This window comes from Scophthalmus maximus, chromosome 7, assembly GCF_022379125.1.
Source record: "Scophthalmus maximus strain ysfricsl-2021 chromosome 7, ASM2237912v1, whole genome shotgun sequence".
Classification (NCBI taxonomy): Eukaryota; Metazoa; Chordata; class Actinopteri; order Pleuronectiformes; family Scophthalmidae; genus Scophthalmus; species Scophthalmus maximus.
Window position 1 is genome coordinate 19,682,510 of NC_061521.1, and position 21,075 is coordinate 19,703,584.

The 21,075-nt window shown below is 42.0% G+C and overlaps 1 protein-coding gene across 3 annotated transcripts in view; it reads left to right on the forward strand.

Moving 5' to 3' along the window:
• The window catches only part of cpt1ab (carnitine palmitoyltransferase 1Ab (liver)), a 21,702-nt gene extending 2,247 nt beyond the window's left edge, over positions 1 to 19,455 (forward strand). For 2 of the 3 annotated variants that reach the window (XM_035643219.2, XM_035643218.2), the window contains exons 2-20: positions 849 to 1,057; positions 5,098 to 5,262; positions 5,844 to 5,986; positions 6,988 to 7,159; positions 7,576 to 7,677; positions 7,901 to 8,038; positions 8,184 to 8,261; positions 9,735 to 9,842; positions 10,486 to 10,573; positions 13,111 to 13,306; positions 13,696 to 13,884; positions 13,990 to 14,095; positions 14,795 to 14,911; positions 15,194 to 15,358; positions 16,020 to 16,151; positions 16,292 to 16,444; positions 16,688 to 16,801; positions 17,399 to 17,491; positions 17,590 to 19,455. In XM_035643219.2, the coding sequence (XP_035499112.2) occupies positions 5,122 to 5,262; positions 5,844 to 5,986; positions 6,988 to 7,159; positions 7,576 to 7,677; positions 7,901 to 8,038; positions 8,184 to 8,261; positions 9,735 to 9,842; positions 10,486 to 10,573; positions 13,111 to 13,306; positions 13,696 to 13,884; positions 13,990 to 14,095; positions 14,795 to 14,911; positions 15,194 to 15,358; positions 16,020 to 16,151; positions 16,292 to 16,444; positions 16,688 to 16,801; positions 17,399 to 17,491; positions 17,590 to 17,673 (2,319 nt within the window). In that variant the 5' untranslated portion in view covers positions 849 to 1,057; positions 5,098 to 5,121 and the 3' untranslated portion in view covers positions 17,674 to 19,455. Of the gene's footprint in view, positions 1 to 848; positions 1,058 to 5,097; positions 5,263 to 5,843; positions 5,987 to 6,987; positions 7,160 to 7,575; positions 7,678 to 7,900; positions 8,039 to 8,183; positions 8,262 to 9,734; positions 9,843 to 10,485; positions 10,574 to 11,113; positions 11,199 to 13,110; positions 13,307 to 13,695; positions 13,885 to 13,989; positions 14,096 to 14,794; positions 14,912 to 15,193; positions 15,359 to 16,019; positions 16,152 to 16,291; positions 16,445 to 16,687; positions 16,802 to 17,398; positions 17,492 to 17,589 lie in introns of all 3 variants that reach the window. The other variant, XM_035643220.2, reaches the window with a different exon arrangement.
• The last annotated feature ends 1,620 nt before the right edge of the window (positions 19,456 to 21,075 follow it).

The window sequence follows — 21,075 nt, forward strand, 5'->3', positions numbered from 1 at the left end:
GTTTAGCTTCACTTAAGCTTGGGTTTTCTTAAAGCCGTCTAGGTTCAAAACCAGACTTAACGTTGGCTTGACATGATAAATAATACAGTCAGTCGCACAAATAAAACAATGTTCTCACCAAAGTGGGGGGTCGTGTCGGTGCTGAGTGGGTCTGGTGTCTGCTTCGTGACCGAACATAGACATTACAGATTAGGTTAGTACGACTAGTGTCAGTTACTAGTGAGGAAATTGAAATGGGCGAACCCACGATGCGTTGTGCATTATTTACTCTGAAGAGTAGCTTACCTGGACTTGTTCGTTACTGTGGAAAGATATTGCCAGCTGCTGTCATCATTTTGGACCCATGATGCATTGAGATACAGAGTTACATCTTTGTGGGAATGATAGAACAGTATGTTATTTGAAAAAAATCACTGTGGAAACTACAGCAATGCTGTGTTGTAGTGTGGAATCCTTAAGCCCATGCACCTCAGTACAACAGTGGATGTCTTCCACTAAAAGCTTCCAGTCAAAGTCCAACTGAATTCAAGACGCGCGACCTCTGCCAAGGACGATAAGTTTGGCAGAGGTGTGTGATCTACTGATTAAATGCCTATCTAGTTTTAGGGTGTGACACAAACAATGGATAATACGTAGAGTGGCAGAATCTGTTCGTTTAAAAGCAGGAACAACCACATAAACTGATTCATTGTCTTACCGTAAGTACCATTGCTGCTAAAAACAAAACAAACAAACAAACAAACAACAATCTTCATGCGTTGTCCTCCTACAACCTTTACAGTAGCCACCACAGACCCACAGGGGGCGCTCTTTCTTCCGATGACTCGTTTTTTTTTTTTCCTGTGTAGGCCACTAGAAGAGGAAGATTGGTGACGCAGAGAAAAAGGGGGCAGGCGGTGTGGCGGTGTATACAACAAGTCTGTGCTCTCATTCATGCACAGTGTGTGAGAGAGCACGAGTCCTCGCCGACGACCGCCGGGCCCGACGCCACGTCCTCGTCCTCGTCCAGACGCTAAGCTCCGCTCGGCTCTCTCAGGCTGATAGATAAAAGGGGTCGGTGAGTAAAAACAAAACAAACGCTCCTCTTTCTTTTCTTTTTTTTTTTAAAGCTGCGTGTCGCGGCTCGGGACTCCGGGTGTGTGTGTAGTTCTGGAAGTAGCCGTGCAAACATGGCTGCTGGGACACTGGAGAGAGAGAAAAGAAGAGAGGAGAGACGTCGGCAAGTTCAAGAAACGCCGGTGAAAGCTGTCTGTGTGTGTGTGTGTCGACGCCAATGTCAGTGTGTCGCGTTTCCTCGTCGGCGCTGTGCGGTGTTTACATGACGTACAGGACGGTTCAACTCTTCTTCTTCTTCTTCGTCATCTTCGCGTTAGACGATCTCATTCGGGCCCCAAACTGTCACAAACCACAGGCAAATACGTGTCCATGAAATGTCCAAAAATAAATATTGGTCCATTTGCTTTCTCAGCCTATTTTAAAACAATGTTAAAAAGCAGGCTGTGTAAATAAACGTTGACTATCTTGCACGAGTCATGAGATCCTTGTTGAAGGGGCCAGGTGTAGCTTGTCAAAGTCTCCTGCCAGCCTGGATGTAGGTAAAAGTCCAAGTAAAGGTCATTCACTGACAACCACCCGGCAGCTCTAATGCAATGCATATGCAACTCTTTAAGTCATATTGGGATATGCTCTGTGGTCCAGACAGTGGTCCAATGACGTGTGGTTGTAGCAAAAGATAAAATTCAGAAAAGGGTGTGATATATATGTGTGTGTGTGTGTGCAAATGTCATGTCACCTGCTGCCAGTGAAGGTCAGTAAAAGCGGGGTTGTCATGTGTCCTTCCTGTAAGAGCCTTATGGACGTAGTAAGCCAAGTAAGCTTGTTTACATGTGGCTGAAACCCACCCCCCCCTTTTTTTATTTATTTAATAGATGAATAGATTATAGTTTATTGACATCGGTGGTTGCACACTGCTGACCTCATTTCACACAGACCACGTGGGCAGGATACTTGATACACAAGACCAGTGTAACCCACATTTCCTGAGTGCATTTGTCAGCACTGGTGTGATGTCTAATATTATATATATATATATATAATATGTAATTTTTTTTGTCATGACAACTGGATGGATGATGTGATCTGAGTGCAGATACATAACGTTATGTGTATGAGGGAGGGAGGGAAGGAGGGGGTGGTTTATTAAGGTTACACAGCGTTTTGCATCTGCTTTGAATCCTAGAAAATGGAAAGACGCTCATTGTTACTATCCTTTCCAAGCTTTATTGCAGCCACGATGTGATAAATGTAGATGCTGTCTGTCATACGTGGGTTTGTGTGTGTGTGTGTGTGTGTGTGTGTGTGTGCTATGTTTCCAGTTTTACCGGTATCTAAAGCGGCGGCAGCGCTGCGACCTTTCCCCTAGTTTCTGCAGCGCAGGCGGGATCATGTGATGTTGGAAAGTAGCTGCTGGGGGAAGGGAGGGACTGGCTGCTGAAACACACCAAGCTAGGGATGCTGCTGCTCCTCCTCCTCCTCTTCCTCCTCCCGGCGACTGTGAATGTGCTCAGGCAACGTGTCCTGCGTCCAGAGTGCTCTAGTTGAATTGAATTAAAACATTTGTGCAAAAAAAACAACAACACATGATTGCCTTTCAGAGGAAGAAGTAGAGCTTTTACAGGAGAAAACGTCGCTGTAGCCGTGACACCATAAAATGCGTTATCGTGATGAGATGCCAAACATTAACTTAACCATGAGAAAGGCAGTTTTCTGCAGTCAATATACAACTTCCCCTGTCGTTTTAAAGGCAGTTGCTTTATTTGCATGTTCACATGGCGATTATATTTCCCACAGCAATTGAAGGCAACAACCAGAGTCTCGTCATCCAGATGCTGGTTTGTAATAATCAATCAAGAATGAGCCTAATAAAAATAATATAATGTGTCTGCAACATCACGTGTTATCCAAAATGGTACCTTATATTAAATAGCTTAAATTGAATTGGCTATAAGAAATTATTAGATCTGATCCTTGCATTTCTGTCCCCACAAGAAATATCAAGAATACCTTTTAATGAAAGTGTCCTTATTTATAGTCCAATTACTTAATGTAAGACAGAGAAGAAATTTGCAGTCTTAGTTGCTGGGTAAGATAAGCTCCCACAAGACCCACTGTACCAAAATACAAGCGTCAGACCGTTAGATCACTTGAGAACACTTCAGTAATGAAAGTCGTCCATCGACTGAAGGTGGTGGATTGAAAAGGTATGAAGAATAGACACTGTCGTGCTGCCACCTCTGCTTCCTTAAAGTCAGAACTTCCCACGGGTGCTTTCCTCTGTCTCGACACACTTCTGCTCTCATCCCTTCCCGTATGAAATATATAAAAAATAATTAATTTTATTGCATGTGAACTTTATTCACAGATGCAATAGCTCACTGAAGGTTTAACACATTTAAGATTAAAGCAGTTTATAGAATGCAAGGGTAACCCAGTACCAGCAATGGTTGGAGATCACAAATTATAGCAATAATTTATCAGGGCCACTCGCCTCATCTACCGCGCTGACTCACCTGGTTTCAAATTGAATAGATTCTAGATTCAAACACTGGATGAATAAAGGTATTGCTGAAATATAATTGACAACACTTGACAAAGCTTTCAGACTCAAATAGAAAATTACATTTTGGGAGAAGTATGACTTCTTTCAGCCTTTTACAGTCACGCTAATTCTTCTTTAATAGAAATTGGGGAAACATGATGAATGATTAGGTAACTGAATGAAAAAACTACAAGTAATGGTAATTTTCAAAATTCTACAGATTAATTGATTATGAAAATAATCGTTGGTTGCATCCCTAAATTATATAAATATGTATAATGTGTATATATATATATATATATATATACATTTCATTGCTCCTCCTTATTTTTCTTTTCATCTTTACTGCATATAATGTAATTTACATTCCTCCTGCTGTACGTTCTGTCAATCATGTAAACTTATAGACACATTGAACGGTGTGGTATAAAGACCTCCTCATAATCCATAACATATTGGTATTTGGATGTTGTGGGTGGCACAGTCCAACATCCCTGCCAGGAAAGTGTTGTCCTTTAGTACAATAGAACTGATGGCAGGTAAACGTTGCCACACCTGCCTAACAAGTCCAGAGACCGGCAACAACACAGGCACCTCCCTGTGCATCTTCTTTGGTGTCAGCTTGCAGGAACCACTTTGGTTGATATAGTAACTGAATACAAGAACATGCCTGTTAAGCTGATTAATGATTTGTTAAACCCCCCCCCCAAAAAAAAATTGGGGGGGGGGGGGGGGGGTTTAGTGTCAGTGCTCACATGTTGACTTTTTAGGACACACACGGCACATTGTTATGAGACATAGTCAAATGATTGTGGTGCAGTTATGCAATTGACTGGTCTTCACTTAAAACAAAATCTCAGTCTTTAGAGACAGAATCAAAGACCCAAGTTTAAGTTGCGAACAAGATGATAGAGGCCTTTAAAAAAAAAAAAAAAGTGGTGTTTAGGACCGTTTTGTCAAAAAAGCTGCTCATCAATTGCGTTTCTTAATTTTAGCGCTGTAGCAATTTCTTAATACAAACCATTGTACGGTGCTTTTTGAGTAAGCATGTACGCGGCCATCTAACTCTGTGTTGACTCCACCTCAACAAGAGGCCATCCAGAGGCCGTGACCCTCCAAAGAGCTTAAACCAATTAAATCTTGGAACTCGGGTTAAGTGTTGTCGAGGAATAAGGACGGTTGACCATGAAGAACAGTGACAGGAGCTGATCACTGTCAAGGATTGTTGTAATATTTTCCTCACCACAACAATTCATCCAGATATCTGGATGTTGTGATTGTACTTTTTTGTTGTTGTGATCCGATCATTCTTGAGGTTACCACGCATGTTAACCTAATGTTGTGATGAATTTACTTGATGGAAATGAGCATAAAGTGAGAAAAGATCGTAGGAACACAAATGCAAATATGGATTGATCATTGTTTTTGTTATAAACCTTGTCTCTTTGAAGTAAATGCTCTTGAAGCTTTAGTAACTTGCACTTTTATCTTTCCTCCAGTGACCCTATACAGTAGTCGTCACCATGGCAGAAGCTCACCAGGCGGTGGCCTTCCAGTTCACCGTCACCCCTGATGGCATTGACCTGCAGCTGTGCCACGAGGCCCTGCGCCAGATCTACCTCTCTGGCCTCCACTCCTGGAAGAAGAGGTTCATTCGCTTCAAGGTGTGACACGTTCTGCATGTGTTAGAGCAACGTGCAGACGCTCTCTCTCCCTGTCCAGTACGAGGGTAATTTGGTCAAGCTCTGACCGAGCTACTCTCACTGTTTGTTTCCTGCTATTAGTGTCTGACAAGAACTTCTTCTTGACAAGAAGTTAGCAAACAGCATCACAAGGGCCCCAGTTGTATTCCAGTATGTGTTTTTATTGACTGATCGATTGTCCTACTGTAAGTCTTGTTTGCTTGTTTACGCCAACTCACTGACACTAGCAGGTCACACAGACAGTGACAGCAGCCTTCCTGTCTGTTCTTTATGTTCTACCCTTTAGCCTAGTTGTCTGTTCACTTTACACACAGTCATACTGATTCATTCAAATCCAAACACCTGCCAGCATTTTTACCCATTCAACTTTTTAATTAGTTGTTGATAAATAATGTTGACTTGCATCATGTATAAGCAGGAGAACCACGTGACATGAAATGTTATGAGATCACATATTGTATAAACTCTATTCTAGTATGTTATTTACTCTCTGTGACCTTGATGACCTCTGTAACCCGTCATTTTGAATAACTCTTCCACAGAATGGGGTAATGACTGGTGTGTACCCGGGCAGCCCTGGTGGGTTCATGGTAGTGGTTGTGTCCTACATGTCCTACAATAAATACCAGCAGCTGGATCCCTCTCTGGGGTTGATAGCCAAGCTGGGCCAACACATACCTATCAGGTAAGGCCACGGGTATTCTGACATCCTGTCCTAGTATTACATGGTGTTTGATTGGGGCTTCTTTTTTAACACTACATTAAAACATTATTGCCCATGATAAAAGATGCTGGGAAAATTCCACATCTTGATATATGCATAGCAATGACAATAGAATGCTACATTTATCCAGTTGTGCACATGCCTCAGGTATGTACCAGAACACGCACAGTTCTGTTTTTTTTTTTAAATCTATGACAACTTGTAGGTGTGGTTTCGTTACAGATGGGTTGATTTGATTTGTTTATTATTGTTGACTCATTCCAATTCATTCACATTCAGTTCTTCCGGTTCGCTTCAGGTGGGGCTTGCTTCGTGATTTTGTGCAAACACTTCCTGTAACACCTTACCGCCTCTCTCGTTAACAATGTCTGGGATTTTCCCTCAAATCCAAAAAATATTTTTTGATGACGCCGATGTTCGGCTTATTTCTCTCAGCACTGTCTCAAGTTTTTTGTCACAGTTCATGCGCATATGTATTTACGTTAGAGGAGAGCACCTGTTGCCTTTGCCCTGTTTCTAACTTTGAAATGACAGATAAAAGCGAGGTTACACAAGCTATCATCGATAACACCGCCGACACTAAAGGTTTAGGATTTTACCGTTTGCATTTGATCAATCAATGTGTCGGTGAGTGTATAATAATCCTGTCAAGATGAATGATATGCATTATTCTCCATCAGTCATGGTCAGATGAGAGAAATGTGGCAGCTGCTATATGACATTTGTATAGCACCGCTCCAGTGTTTCTATTGCGCTTTTGTAGCGCACACTCTTTTAGATTGGTGGGGCGGAAAAATGTAATAGCTTGTGTTATTACCCTAATGAGCCTTTAAGCCAGAGAAACAACTTACTACAATATGTCATTCCTTACAGACCCACTTTTAAGTCCCACTCATTTTAATGGTATGAATGTGTCTTTGTCCTTGTCTCACCCTCTTTGTTTCCCCCCTCTTCGACCACAGCCGGTACATGTCCACGGACAGCCAGAGGATAGTCGGAGGAGTTCTGGTGGGCACGGGTCTGTGGGTCACCATAATCATGATCATGAGGAATGTTCTTAAGAGCCTGCTGTCGTGGCACGGCTGGATGAATGCGCGCCACGGCTCGGTGTCCTGGTCTACTCGTCTGTGGATGGTGAGCCTCATGAATGTGTTCCTTTGTTCAAGTCACTTTGGTCAGGATGAGCAAATAATGCAGTTTTTATTTGCCCACACATATGGAGGATTGAGGGACTGTGTTGAAGTGAATGTCCAAAATGTAACTGTGTTACATTTTATACCATACATTGCACATGTTTCACTTGTTAAAGCCCACTGTGTCTTTCTGAAGGTCAATGACTTCCTTTTGTCTTAAAAAACCCCAGGTACAATTTAATTATTATCTAGTGTATATGGCTTACTGTAAGTGCTACTTTGGTCCTTTTTGTTTACCCTACTTCTTACGTATTTGCACTTTGCCTCACAATCCTCTGCCGTTTACCAAGTGAAACTACATACTGTAAATCCCCTTTGCCCTCTCTCCCCTCTCCTTTATCTGCTCTTCCTGTCCAGGTATTGGTGAAGGTGTTCTCTGGCAGGAAGCCCATGCTCTACAGTTTCCAGAACTCCCTGCCACGGCTACCTGTTCCCTCTGTCAAGGACACCTGCAGTAGGGTAATTTACACCTGTGGTATCGTTTCCTGTCCAAAGCTGTGCTTTGTGCGCATGCCTGATTGTTCATAACATTATGGAGAGAAACAAATCCAGGTCTGCTAACAAGTTGTTTTCAGACACTCAGGCAGCAGTGTTGTCTGTTGGCCTTTGTAACCTAGCAGAACTATGAGGATGACTGGTATCCCATGACTTCACTCTTTGTGACTTTCCTCTGTGTTTACAGTACCTGGAGTCAGTGCGCCCGCTGATGGATGATGTGCAGTTTGAGCGAATGACGGGCTTGACTAATGACTTCGAGAAGAACCTGGGGCCCAGGCTGCAGTGGTACCTCAAACTCAAGTCGTGGTGGACATCCAACTATGTGCGTCAAGAAGACTTTCTCTCCTCTCTGCCCTTTTGTCACAGTCCTCGGTCTTGACTCAGCTTCAAACTGTCAAAGAGAAGCAGTGTGTCTAATACTGTCACCCTCCGTCCTTTTCTCCCCTCCCTCTCTTTGTGTTGCACAGGTTAGTGATTGGTGGGAAGAGTACATTTACCTCAGAGGCCGTGGGCCCATCATGGTCAACAGCAACTATTATGCCATGGTAAGACGTCTCTACTGCAGTATCTGTGTGCAGACAATGGCTCTGCCCTTTTTGTTTGAAGATTAACTTTCTCCTTGTTGGTTGTGATTGATTTTTCTCTTTCCAAATGCTTTGGATACTTGGACTGTTATGCGAGTGTGACCATCTTGCATACAATTGGCATTTTCTCCTTTTTTTAAATCATGAACTGATGTGATGTAACATGGTAGTAACATGGTCACTTCATGCACAGCTTTTAATCAATGACAGTTTTAACAAACACAAACATTTCAATGAACACTAAGATAATCGCATCTGTTACAAAATGTTTTGGTCTGAATATAGAAATTTATTCATCTATTTGATATCTTACATCAAGTAGGTCGTAGCTTTTTCCTTCACCTGAATTTGCTGTGAATATATTATCTTGCATTAAGATCCAAGTTAATTTATTGGAGTTCCACTAGTTTTTATGGTGCTAAATGTGCGCAACTGTGTAGTAGTTAGTGGCAAAACTTATCTCTGTGTGTAGAAATATGCACAGGGGAAATTACTCAGCTTTACAGTTTTAGTCTTGCAGTTTTGTGATTTTCGGCATCTTGGCTGACGTTACTATAATCACTCCACAGTGTGTCTTTACTTAGTGGCCACTTAGATCGCTCCAAATCTGTCATATTCCCATCTGGGTTGGATTTTGTATTTATGGACCCAGTGAAGTCAACAGGATGAGTAAGAGGAAAACCCACAGCTCATTCTGTGTGGTTCTGCCTCAGTTGGTGAGACTGGACTGTTACTGCAGCAGGGCAGTTATAGGTCACTGCTTATCAAGCAAATCAATGAGACTGCAGTATACCAGCACTATCAAAACTGTAGTAAATTTTGCAGTTTACACAAAATGCATCTCTGCTCTCGCTTACGGAGCCATATCACAAAAGCACAGCTGTTAGAAGAGGTAGACTTGGTGTTGGGGTCAATGGAACAACACTCAGCAGGTCGTGATAGCTGCTTTGTATATATTAAAACATTGCTTGACTAACATCAGTTAATCTACGGAGGGATCACACAGCCTTGTGTGCAGGGTGTCTTTCTCTTGTCATTTAGTCCTGCCCATGTCTTCTCTCATGCGTAGTTCACACTAAGCGATTTTCAAAAGCCCCAGATCGGAGCCAAATTATTGTTTGATCGGCTGTTGCTAAATGCCGTGGGAACTCAGATTGGATGTGATTGGAGGAGGGCGAGTCAAGCGCATAGAGCTGCAGGAGCGTTCGCTTGTGGGTTGGATTTTTTTGGGGAGACCAAACATACTAGTCGGGGGTTTCTCCTAGTGAAAGATCATGTGCAGTGTGTGACGCCAGTCAGAAGTGTAGGGTGAACTGCTAAGCGATCCGACGACTCGACTTAAAAGTTATGTAGTCTGAACACGGCTTAAGATAAGAACATTTTGGATGAATTATGGTTATTGATTGAATGTTATTATTCTCTTTTTTTCTGCAGGATTTCCTTTATGTGTTCCCCACCTCCATCCAGGCTGCCAGGGCAGGCAATGCCATCCACGCCATCATGCTCTACAGGAGGAAACTGGACAGAGCCCAGGTCAAACCTGTGAGTAGCCAGCTCTTCAGTCCCCCCGGTTCACTTCTTAAATGATTATTTTGCACCCTGGTTAATCTATAAACATCGTTCAAGTCGCGATATCAAAATGTAGTGCATGTTGGACCGTATTAAAATCCAACTTAGATGTCAAACCCATTTACGATTTATCGATTGATGTTGTTATCGGTGTGTTTGTCTGCTACGTTTACAATGGCAGCTGCTTATCTTTCACAACCTGTTCTTGTGTACTTAAAGTAAACGTTATCCAAAATCTCACCTGTGATGATTTGTAGAGTTGTTGATATTGTCCACAGCAGTGATAACAAGCGTTTTCTGAGTGAAGCTTGACCTGATGAATTTTACTGAGTGATTTTACCATCACTCAGTAGTATCATCTCTTTTTTTCCCTGCACCTTATGTCAGTCCTTTTTTCCTTTACCAGTCTGCATGAAGCTTCAGTGCAAATTCTCTTTTGCCTGTGCACAAAACAGCGACGACACACGACACCCTCCGACCTGTTGCATAAACACACGCTGATCTCCTGATTGTATACACATACAAACAGCAATGCATGAGCTCGCTCTGTTGCACACTTACATCCGTTTGTCTCTGTGACTGTTTTGTCCCTTCGCTGTGTCGGACACTGCGTTAGATATACTTGCTGGCGAACAAGGTTCCTCTGTGTTCGGCTCAGTGGGAGCGGATGTTTAACACCACCCGCGTCCCTGGTTTGGAGACAGGTAAGAGGAGGGCACAACTCCGCCGTGCCCTCTGAACCCACCACCCGACCCGACTCCCTTCCTCTACCTTGTGACCCTAGACACTACCATGGCAACATCCGTTGGAAACTCTGACTCCAGGACTCATTGTCAACAGCACAGCCCTGAGACCATCCGGCCTCTCATCGTCTTTCAGAGATAATAAATATTCTGATTCGTTCAACTGATTCATCAGGTCTAAATTTTCTGAAAAGTAACTACGTTTGGGTTCAAATCCTACGCAGACATCAGGGTTTTGCTGTTAGCATCGAGCTGGCAGGCCACTTGTTTCTGGACCCTGCTCATTTTTTCCTCTCCCGGCAGCCTTCTGTGGTCTCTCCCGCTTCTCAGACCAATCCTCATTACTCCCTCTCCACTTCATCTGCGCTGCTGTCCCTGTACGCGCGTGTTTGTGTGTGTGTGTGTGCGCGTGTGTGTGTGATGCTGCTCTCTAGCGATTTTTTTTTTTTGTTAGTGGATTAGTTTGTCATCTGTGTTTGACTCTTCCCTTTTGCTTTTCAGCTCATGCTCCTACACACTATTCCCATGTGCTCAGCCCAATACGAGCGTATGTTCAACACCAGTCGCGTGCCAGGTGTAGACACAGGTAGAGTCTTTAGCAAACGCTGCCTCCTCCACACTACTCCTACTGTACTTCTCCTGTGGACATATTGTTCCTCTGTGTGGTAATTGGAAATGATGTAACCTCAGTGAACTAATAACGCATGTGTGCTGCTCCATGCACATGTGAGGGACTAATTTGCATGCGACTGAAATGTAGTGTTTGAGAAGGTAACACAGCGACAGTGCTCAGGTAAGATCTGAGAATGTCAACCAGGCCGAGGCTGTGGATTTTATTAGTTCACTGCAAGTTTGTGAGCCGTGAGTGACATATTGAAACACAATAGTCACCTGGTGATGCTCGTGGGAAGGTGTTGACTTTAATGGTAAATTACCTCTGAGAAGGCAAGAAGCTATTCTGCTGCAGAAATTACATTTTACTGACTTAAGTGAGAAGAACTTTGTTAAAATTTGGGAAATGTGGAAAGGATTTCTAATTTGTTATATAAAACTTATTTCTAAGGACCTGTTCAACATTTTTGCCTCAGGACCCAGGCCAGTGTGTATGTTACTGAGACACCCGAGGCCTGTGCTACGAAGCCAGTTCAACACACCCAGGATATGTTTTCCTTATCTGGCTTTGCTAAGCCTGACATTGGCTGTCCTGGATAACCTGTAATATAAAGCTGGTTATCAACTCTGGCTTTGTTATCTGGCTTACAAGGCCGTTCACGTGGATGAGGCGGAGACGTTAATGGAAACGCTGATTCCTGCTGGTAAATGACGAGTCTAAATATAAACGGCATTAACACATAACTAAATTTTAAAAAAGGAAACACTTGAATAATCTTTGTTTTATTAAAATAAAGCAATAATATTGATTATGTATTTATTTATTCTGATAAATCCACAAATCCTGCTCCGTAGCACAATCCCCTGGGCTCTGACCGTTTGAGTTTAACACTTGGCAAGGGAATTTGAACTCATTTCAAACGAATTTGATTGCATGAAGAAAAGTGGTTGAGATTCAGTGTTTTTGAAAAGGGATTACTCTTGAATAATATAAATTCTCCATTGTTTTTTTTCTCAACAAGTGGTGCGATTTGAGTTTGAAGTTACCCATCAGGTTATGATAGTTTGTATTTACAGGTTTTGGTAGGCGGAAAGATGGGAGTTGGTAATGCATGTGGAACATCAGTGGAAAAAGTATGGCAAATTTTTTTTTTCATATTCTCATAGTGTCTTTACCATCAGAGGAGTACTATTACCTGGATATGAGGTTGTTGTTGTTCTTGGGGTTGTTCCTAGCGCAAGTATCCCTTCCTTTTGTTCCGCCTATTACAAGGCAATACTTGTTTGAACATTACAAGGGCCACCAAAACACACATTAATATCCAAGATGCAAACATGTGTAATTTTGAATTGGTTCCTCTTGGTTGTGCACTGTGCTGTTCAAACAAACATTGCCTCAATTCATCGTGTTCCAAACCACTGCTCTTCTCCCAAATTACTTTTCATTTTCATCTCACCTCCTGCACTTCCCATTTCAACCTGCTGTAGTTTTGGAACTTGACTAGTCCCTCCCATAATCTAGTATCAGTTATTGAATGAAGTTGTTGTTTTTTTGCCCTTCAAAAGTAATATAACCTCATAATAAGGATTTCACACATTAAAAAAAACAGCCCATAATAACCCATCTGGCATTTTGGATATTACTTGCAGAACTGTCATGCTGTGAAGTTCATACTACATTTGAACTGAAGCCTCACTTGTTTCCAAGATCTTGGCAGCCACAGAATTGTAAATACATACAAATTTAAAATTATAAGCTGCACCAAGAAACAGGTACATGTAGAAACACAAAAAAACCTACTCTCCAACACTTCAGTTGTCTTTCTGTCTTTTTATTTTTTTTATTTTTTTACCACCTCTCCTTACATTTGATCCCTCTCTCCCAGACACCCTTCAGCACACGAACGAGAGCAAACACATAGCTGTGTACCACAAGGGCCGTTTCTACAAGGTGTGGATGTTTTACGACGGACGGCTGCTGTTGCCACGGGAGATAGAGCAGCAGATGGCGAGGATCTTGGCAGACAATTCGGAGCCCGGGCCAGGAGAGGAGCAACTGGCTGCACTTACTGCAGGGGAGAGGTGGGTGGCGTTACAGAGATGCGGTGGCCATATCATTTTACAGCATGTAAAAAAAAAATCTGTACATGAAACACATTTGTCGCCGTGGTATTGCATGATCAGTGGGGTAAAGATTTATTTATGCACTGTTTGTGTGCTGAATGTATATAGTAATAGATTACAGTGACAGCCAGGACTGACTAAAGGTCAGCAATTTTGAGGCAGATGTCAATATTTGACAATTTCACGCAAATTGCCCCCAGATATGAACTGAGTTTCTAACACACTGCCTCGGTTGTGTCTGAAACGACTGTCAAATAACAGAAAAGATGTGCCTAATTCCTGCATGAGTATTTTTGTACCAACAGGATACCGTTTGCTGAGTTTTTGTCATCTTAAACATTGTGCAGGACCCCATGGGCAAACTCCCGTGAAACCTACTTCAGCAGTGGCAAGAACAAGCAGTCTCTGGACGCCATCGAGAAGGCGGCCTTCTTCGTAACCCTCGACGACTCCGAGCAGCGCTACGAGGCAGACAATCCAGTCAAGTCTCTCGACCGTTACGCCAAATCCCTGCTCCACGGGAAGTGCTATGACAGGTGGGGAAGATCAACTTGATGAATTTTTTTTGTTGCCGATTTTGGAAAGAGTGTGTGGCATAAATATAAACAAACTAAACTTGTTAATTGTTTGTTTTTATTCAGGTGGTTTGACAAATCCTTCAACCTGATTGTGTTCAAGAACGGCACCATGGGGCTGAACGCAGAGCATTCTTGGGCAGACGCTCCAATCATTGGTCATCTGTGGGAGGTACGACAAAACTTACTCAATCAGTTTCAATCTAGTAGTTTGGTGGCGCGGTGAGGTCGTGCCTGACTAAGCTTTATATCAGGAGAAGCATCATGTCGCAGGACTAGATTAATATTTATATTTTTGGCCAGCAAGTTACCTTTTGTTGTCAGTAGGTGATATTGAGATGGATAGACATCTAACTCTTACTGGTGAGGTTAGAGTTTTTCTAGGCAGGGTTCAGTATATCATCACACTTCACAGACACACAGGAACGCTTCGTGAAAAAGTCAAATCTGTGACCGACAACATCTGGAGCACAGGAAGTGTAAATCCATACAAAGATAACTAGTCAAACAGAAACACCCGGCTGGCTCCTCACTGTGAATCACCATCATCTAATACAACAAGGGCAAATGGGTTAAAGGATGATTCCGGAGAGCTCATGTAGAGATCAGTGAAGATCTATAGGGTGTGACACCATGAGCCCAGCAGCTGTATGAAAATGTACGATTTAGAAAATATGCTATGGGAAGAAACCACACATTGGTAGAAAAAAAAAACTCATGTCAAACAACTTTTGAATATTTACAACTTCAGTGACAGAGAAAACTCGTAAAAAAAATTCACATTTAACCTTTTTTTTTAAAGTCTTTTAAGACAGAAAACAGAAATCTATAAGTTTCCTGTCTATCATATTAATACTCGACTGTTCTGCAGCATGTGCTCTCCATGGACCCTATTAAGTTGGGATATACTGAGGAGGGTCACTGCTGTGGGGAGCCCCACCCCAACCTGCCTGGTCCCCTGAGGCTGCAGTGGGACATCCCTGCTGAGGTAAGACCTGCTGGAGCACCTGTCATACTGCAGGACTGCGCCTGGGATTTAGACTTCTTTCACAGGCCTTGGCTACCCCCTGCTGGTAGCTTGAAGTATGTGCACCAGTGTTTGAATTTGATTACTTGAATTGGATGTACAAGATTTATAGAGAAAAGTGGAATTAAAATGGGTTTGTTAAAGTTAGTAGTCCTATCAAATAGCCATAAGCTAAGAGCTTCTTTTATTTTAAATAACAATATTTTGGAAATGTTGTCAGTGATGCTCTGCCGTGTCTTCCAGTGCCAGGAAACCATCCAGAGCTGTCTGACGTTAGCCAAGAGTCTGGCAGACGATGTGGATTGTCACATTTTCCCCTTTGCCAACTTCGGCAAGGGTCTGATCAAGAAGTGCCGCACCAGTCCCGATGCCTTCATCCAGATCGCCCTGCAGCTGGCCCATTACAGGGTCAGTACTTTCACCTCAGTGGTTTTCTCAAAATCCTTTTTTCAGCTTACTCTTGGCTCTTCTATGCATTTACTTATTTGCAATTTATTAGACTTTTAGATGCATTGATTATAAATGTAGATATATATTGGATATACCAACTATTGTCACCAGTTGGTTAATTTGTGCATATTATTTATTTATTATTCTTTGCATAATATCTTGCAAAAGAGTACAGTTTTCAATTAATGTAAATGGTCTATTGTTTCAGATTATTAACATTTAAGGATAAAACATTTTGAAGATAAGTGCCAATGCTCTTAAATGCCAGCAGAGGGCGGTCACGACTTACCACTGAAGACTACTGGAATACTGACAGTGAAGGATTTGATCAAAACGTTGTTCAGCAGTTTGATGCAGTAATTTCCTGTTAGTGTTTTCAGTTTATTTGATAATATAAAATGCTGCTCGGGCACATGTAACATGAGCAGTAGTTTTACACCTCTGGCATTTAACCTCAGATAATTCATTTATGTAGCTGCGCTGGTCATTTTAGTTTAAGTGTGGAACAGCAGTGTAGTTGTAGATATATTTCATCACTCTCCTCTTAGTCAATCCACGTTTAGTGTAAAATGTTAGACTTCCTGTCTTTTTAATCCTGAGATATGTACTCTCTTGACAGGATAAAGGGAAGTTCTGCCTGACGTACGAAGCCTCAATGACGCGTCTTTTCCGTGAGGGACGGACAGAAACCGTGCGCTCCTGTACGTCGGAAACCTGTGCCTTCGTTCGCTCCATGATCAGAGATGAGACGGTAAAGCTTAAACAGCAGCGACACATCTCCCCTCCGGTTACAGAGCTTCTTTCAGTCATAGATAACTGTTAATCAGGCAAATGGTATCATGCTCTTCAATTGTTCAATTTTTCTCTCCCTTTTTTTCCCTGTCCTTTCAGAGAGAGGAGCGCCTTAACTTGCTCAAACTGGCAGCAGAGAAGCACCAAAACATGTACCGTCTGGCTATGACAGGAAAAGGCATCGATCGCCACCTCTTCTGCCTCTACGTGGTTTCCAAATACTTGGGAGAAGACTCACCTTTCCTCAAGGAGGTATGAACTTGTTGTTGCAAGTGGCTGTGAGATTCACAGAGTCACAGTGACTCTTGTGAATTGCCCCCCATCAATGTCATATTGTGAATCAGCACAGTCTGCCTGTTGTCCTATTACCTCCACTAAGGGGGGCAGTTTTAAATTAAGCCTTTTATTTACTAAAGGGAGATTATTGGAGAATTGCATTCGGTGTAAATATATCTTGTGCAGGACTTTTTAAATATGTGTTTCCTTTATGTTTAGGTCCTGTCTGAGCCATGGAGACTGTCCACCAGTCAGACTCCTCTGCAGCAGGTCGACCTGTTTGACCTTGTCAGACACCCAGAATACGTGTCCTCCGGGGGTGGATTCGGTCCGGTGAGTTATCCCATCATTTTTGACAGTAACTTTAAAAATCAATTTAATCAAACTTAATTTATTTAATAATCACCAAACATTGGATGTTAAAAGTGAATTAAAGACTGATTTAGAGACTAATGCCGACCAAAATATTTCATAATTGAAAAGATAACAATACAAGAAGGTTGCTTAAGATAGTAAAATACAAAAAAAAAACTATAAATAAAAGTACTACACAAAATAAATGATCGTAAAGATAGTAAAAGTTAAATAGAATAAAATAAATAAGTAAATATAAACAACTAAACAATAAGATTATAAAACACTACTTTAGAAGCCTGACAAAATTGGTGGATTTTTAATTTACATAAAAATAAAACAGACACTTCTGTAGTTTTCCTGCAACTGAACAATACTAAATCATGCAAGTCACATCCTGTATGTATGAGTCGACCCCTCATAAGTATTTGTTTCATCATATCTAAGGGATGGCATGTAAAATTGTGTCCATCCACCTGTTTTTTACATCTCGAATGTGAAAATAAAGCATCTATATATGTACATTGTAGAGATTATTTACTGCTCACCGCTGTTTTCTTTCCCCTTGTTCCAAAGGTGGCTGATGATGGTTATGGCGTCTCCTACATCATTGTTGGAGAGAACCTCATCAACTTCCACATCTCCAGCAAACACTCGAGCCCAGAAACTGTAAGTTCACAACTTTTCCACTGAGTTTTAGATTATTCTAAAAGTCAATTATTCTGTATCGAAACTTTTGGGAATCTGCTTTCCTCCTGTTTTTTTAGGACTCGCACCGTTTTGGCAGCAACATCAAACAGGCCATGTTGGAAATCCTGGATCTCTTCCAGCTTGACAAGAAAACAAAGTGATTGCCCTCGTACGTTGGCTGAAAAACACAAGACGCTGTTGTTATTATTATTATTTTTAATATTGCTCAAACTTGTACAGAATCAAATGTTGGATTTTGTTTTATTTTTAAGCTAAGTGACGTTACTCAAGCGGGGATGATTGAGAAGTATTTGGAAAATATTACTATCTATATTTGTGATGCGCTTATGTATAATGTATGTATAGGCAGGGGGGAGATTCTGGTGGTAATGGGTGCAGATAGTGCACAGATCAAAGTTTTAATTTAGCGGCCAGTACATACCCATGCCTAATGTATGATTTAATATGATATGATTAATGTTGAAAAGGGCAGAAAGGGAGGAGAATATTTGAGCCGATCTAGCCTGAGATAAAGTCTGTATGACCACAGTTAATAGACATTTCAGCTGAAGGATTGTTCGATAGCATCATCCCATATTTGAATTACATTTTAAACTTGAGAGATGGTGCAATATTATACTAGCTTTTGTCCCAATTTTTTGGAAAATCCTTTCAGAATTTTCAACGTTTTTTAGTTTTTTTGGTTTCTTCTGTCTCCTTGATTGAATCACCCGAGTCATTTGTAACTGTCCAAAGCAGCGAACGTGGTGTAAAGCATATCGAATAGCATTTTGTGTGGTGTCCACCAGTTTCACTTGGCTCAACGTAAATACTGCTTTGGTGAGGCCGAGCAGTCGTACACGGCCATCTGGTGTGCGACGCCGGGCACGAGGACAGAAGACCGAGAGCCGTTCGTACCGTCTAAACCGATGGATCCCTTTTTGCCCTCCCGACTCAAGTGCACAGCTGGGGTGTTTGCTCACTTTCAGCTGCTTTGATTTTACGACGTAGCGACAAAAAGATCGTGTTCACGTGTTGTTTGTTTTCATACTCAGGTTTTACTTACTCGGCCTAGTATTGTGTTGTGGTGGCGGTGCTGGTTGGCCTGTACATGTGCGACAGTAGCCATCTGACCTCGATGACTTGGTGGGTAGAATAACATTAGGTTTGCTGTTAAAGTGAGCGAACGGCAGCGCAGGGGCTTGTGTGAAAATGTGTGTCTGGGGTGAATGTGACATTGGATGATTTTCTTTTATAGATTCTTGTTTAAAAAAAAATAAAGTGGGATAAGTGTACTTTAACGCTGTCGTGTGCTCAGTGACAGGCCGTTCAGTTCAAACCTAACAACTTCTTACAAACCGTGGTAGCCTTTTGACAGATCAAGATTGAGTTGTAAACTTTTATCAGCAGACGTTCAAGTTGTCAGTCGCAGGATCATGGCATTTCAGCTGCTGTCGCCGGGACAGGGTGAGGTGCAGAATCGCCTGTGTCTCTCCAGTGCAGTGGGAAATCATCGCTTCTGTTGCTTCAGAGGGGCTGTCGTGTGTGGGGCTGCATTTTTGTTCTCATGTCATGTGTGTGATGTCAGTTCCATCATATTATTTATTTTTTTCCCCCCATGTTTTAACTTCTTTATTCACCCGACAAACTGTTTTTGAGACGTGTGTAGCACTAAGTTAAAGCTTTGCTGATTCAAGAAGTCAAACAGAGATAACTCTTCCTCTCTTTTTTTGACATGACACTTATGTTATCACTGACTTGTTTTAGTTGTATGACTTTTTATCTTGGTAAACTTCACGTTTACACTGCATGGTTTTTGAAGATGAAGCTGTATATGTTTGCCTTTTATTTTAAAGATGTATGTAAAAAAAAAAAAAAAAAAAAGGAAAGACAAACAGCTGATACACCAAATCAAGTTTTAACAATAAAGTGAATGTCGGACAGCCTGTGTCATCTCTTACTTAGGCTACAATCTGTTTTCCATCTACTTTAATAACTTCTTAACTCGGGGGATGAAAAGCACCACTAGTGCCAAACATGACGATGACTACAGACACCACGATAATCAAAATGTTGGAAACATTTGAAACAATCTGAAATGATCAGTAATTAATACAATTGTGGCTAAGTTGTTCATTATCTTAGTTTAGCCGCTAAACTAAGATAATGAACAACTTAGCCTGCACACTGTTAGCATGCTCAAATTAGCTAATTAGCACCGAACAGTGTGTGGGTATCTGTTCATTTACCACAGTATTGGGCAGATTGAAATTTTGACCCGACCGACACAGGAGGAAATTGCCTCAATGACTAAAATGACATCTGCGTGGCAGTTACACAAACAGTTGGGTGATCACCAAAGTCATTAGAATTATTAATGAGGGGGGAGATTTTTTTTTTTTCAATTTGGCATATCAAGAATAAAATCGAAATGTCGAGATTAAAGTGGAAATCGCCCTCAACTTCCGTGTTGGGGTCCAGTTCAGCTGTCACACATCCACGTTTACCAACGTTAGCGAAGCTACGTTAGCGAAGCTACGCTAGCTTCGGTAACTGCACGCCTCTCAAAATCCATCAACGGTCGTTTGCAGTTGAACGTTCTCGTGTCAGGACACACGTTGACGTTCACGTGCAAACACCCGTTTGTCCCATCGCATCGTTTCTTCCAGCTTCAGCCTGTCGATAATAATATCGCAACTTTACAACTTGGTTAGCAGCTAGCGTTAGCTTAGCAAACTGGCTAGCAAAACAATCAACATCCGGGTGTTTGGTGCGGCTGAAAAGTCCTTCCGGGTCACAATTATCGACTTTATTCTTGAAATAGTATTTCAACTTTATTCTCGACATTTTGATTTTATTCTCGATATTTCAACTTTATTCTCATTTTGTTTGTTCTTATGACTGGCCCGGATACTTCTTCCGTATGGGACCTATGTTGTTCAATTTTTGAACTGACAGATAATTCAGCCACCTCCTTTCCCGAGAATCAGGGAACTGAAAACGGAAAAGGCTGACTCAAGGTCATAGTTTTGTTCATCAGCTTTTCTTAGTTCTGACAATATGTAAACCCCCTGAAACCGGGTCTAATGTGAAAATGAGATATTTCCGGACGTGGCTCAGTGATTGGGGAAGCTGCGACATGCCGTCTTGCCAGGTGGTCGGGCTCAAGTGTACGCCACCGGAGCAGCCACTTCCATCGCTGGGGGTATTAAGTCCCCTCCACTGGGGCCGCAGCATATTCAGCTATTACGCTGAATTAAAGTCATTGCGAGGTGACAGATTTCCAAGGAAGACATAGGCAGGAAGTGTACATCTTGCCTCCTACTCCTGTCCACTCTCTCTCTCTCACACACACACACACACACCTCCACAGTGTTACACCCGCCCCGATGTCACCCTGCCCCGGGCTTCCGATAGCAGGCTAATATTTCCAGACGAGCATTCCTGAGGTCTGCTTACTCCTCATCTACTCTGGGAACCTGCAGTTTGGCTGCTCCAGAAAATGGAAATCACTTTCCAGGCCATCCCTTTTGTATACGTTTGCTTTTCATGTCTTTATCAAA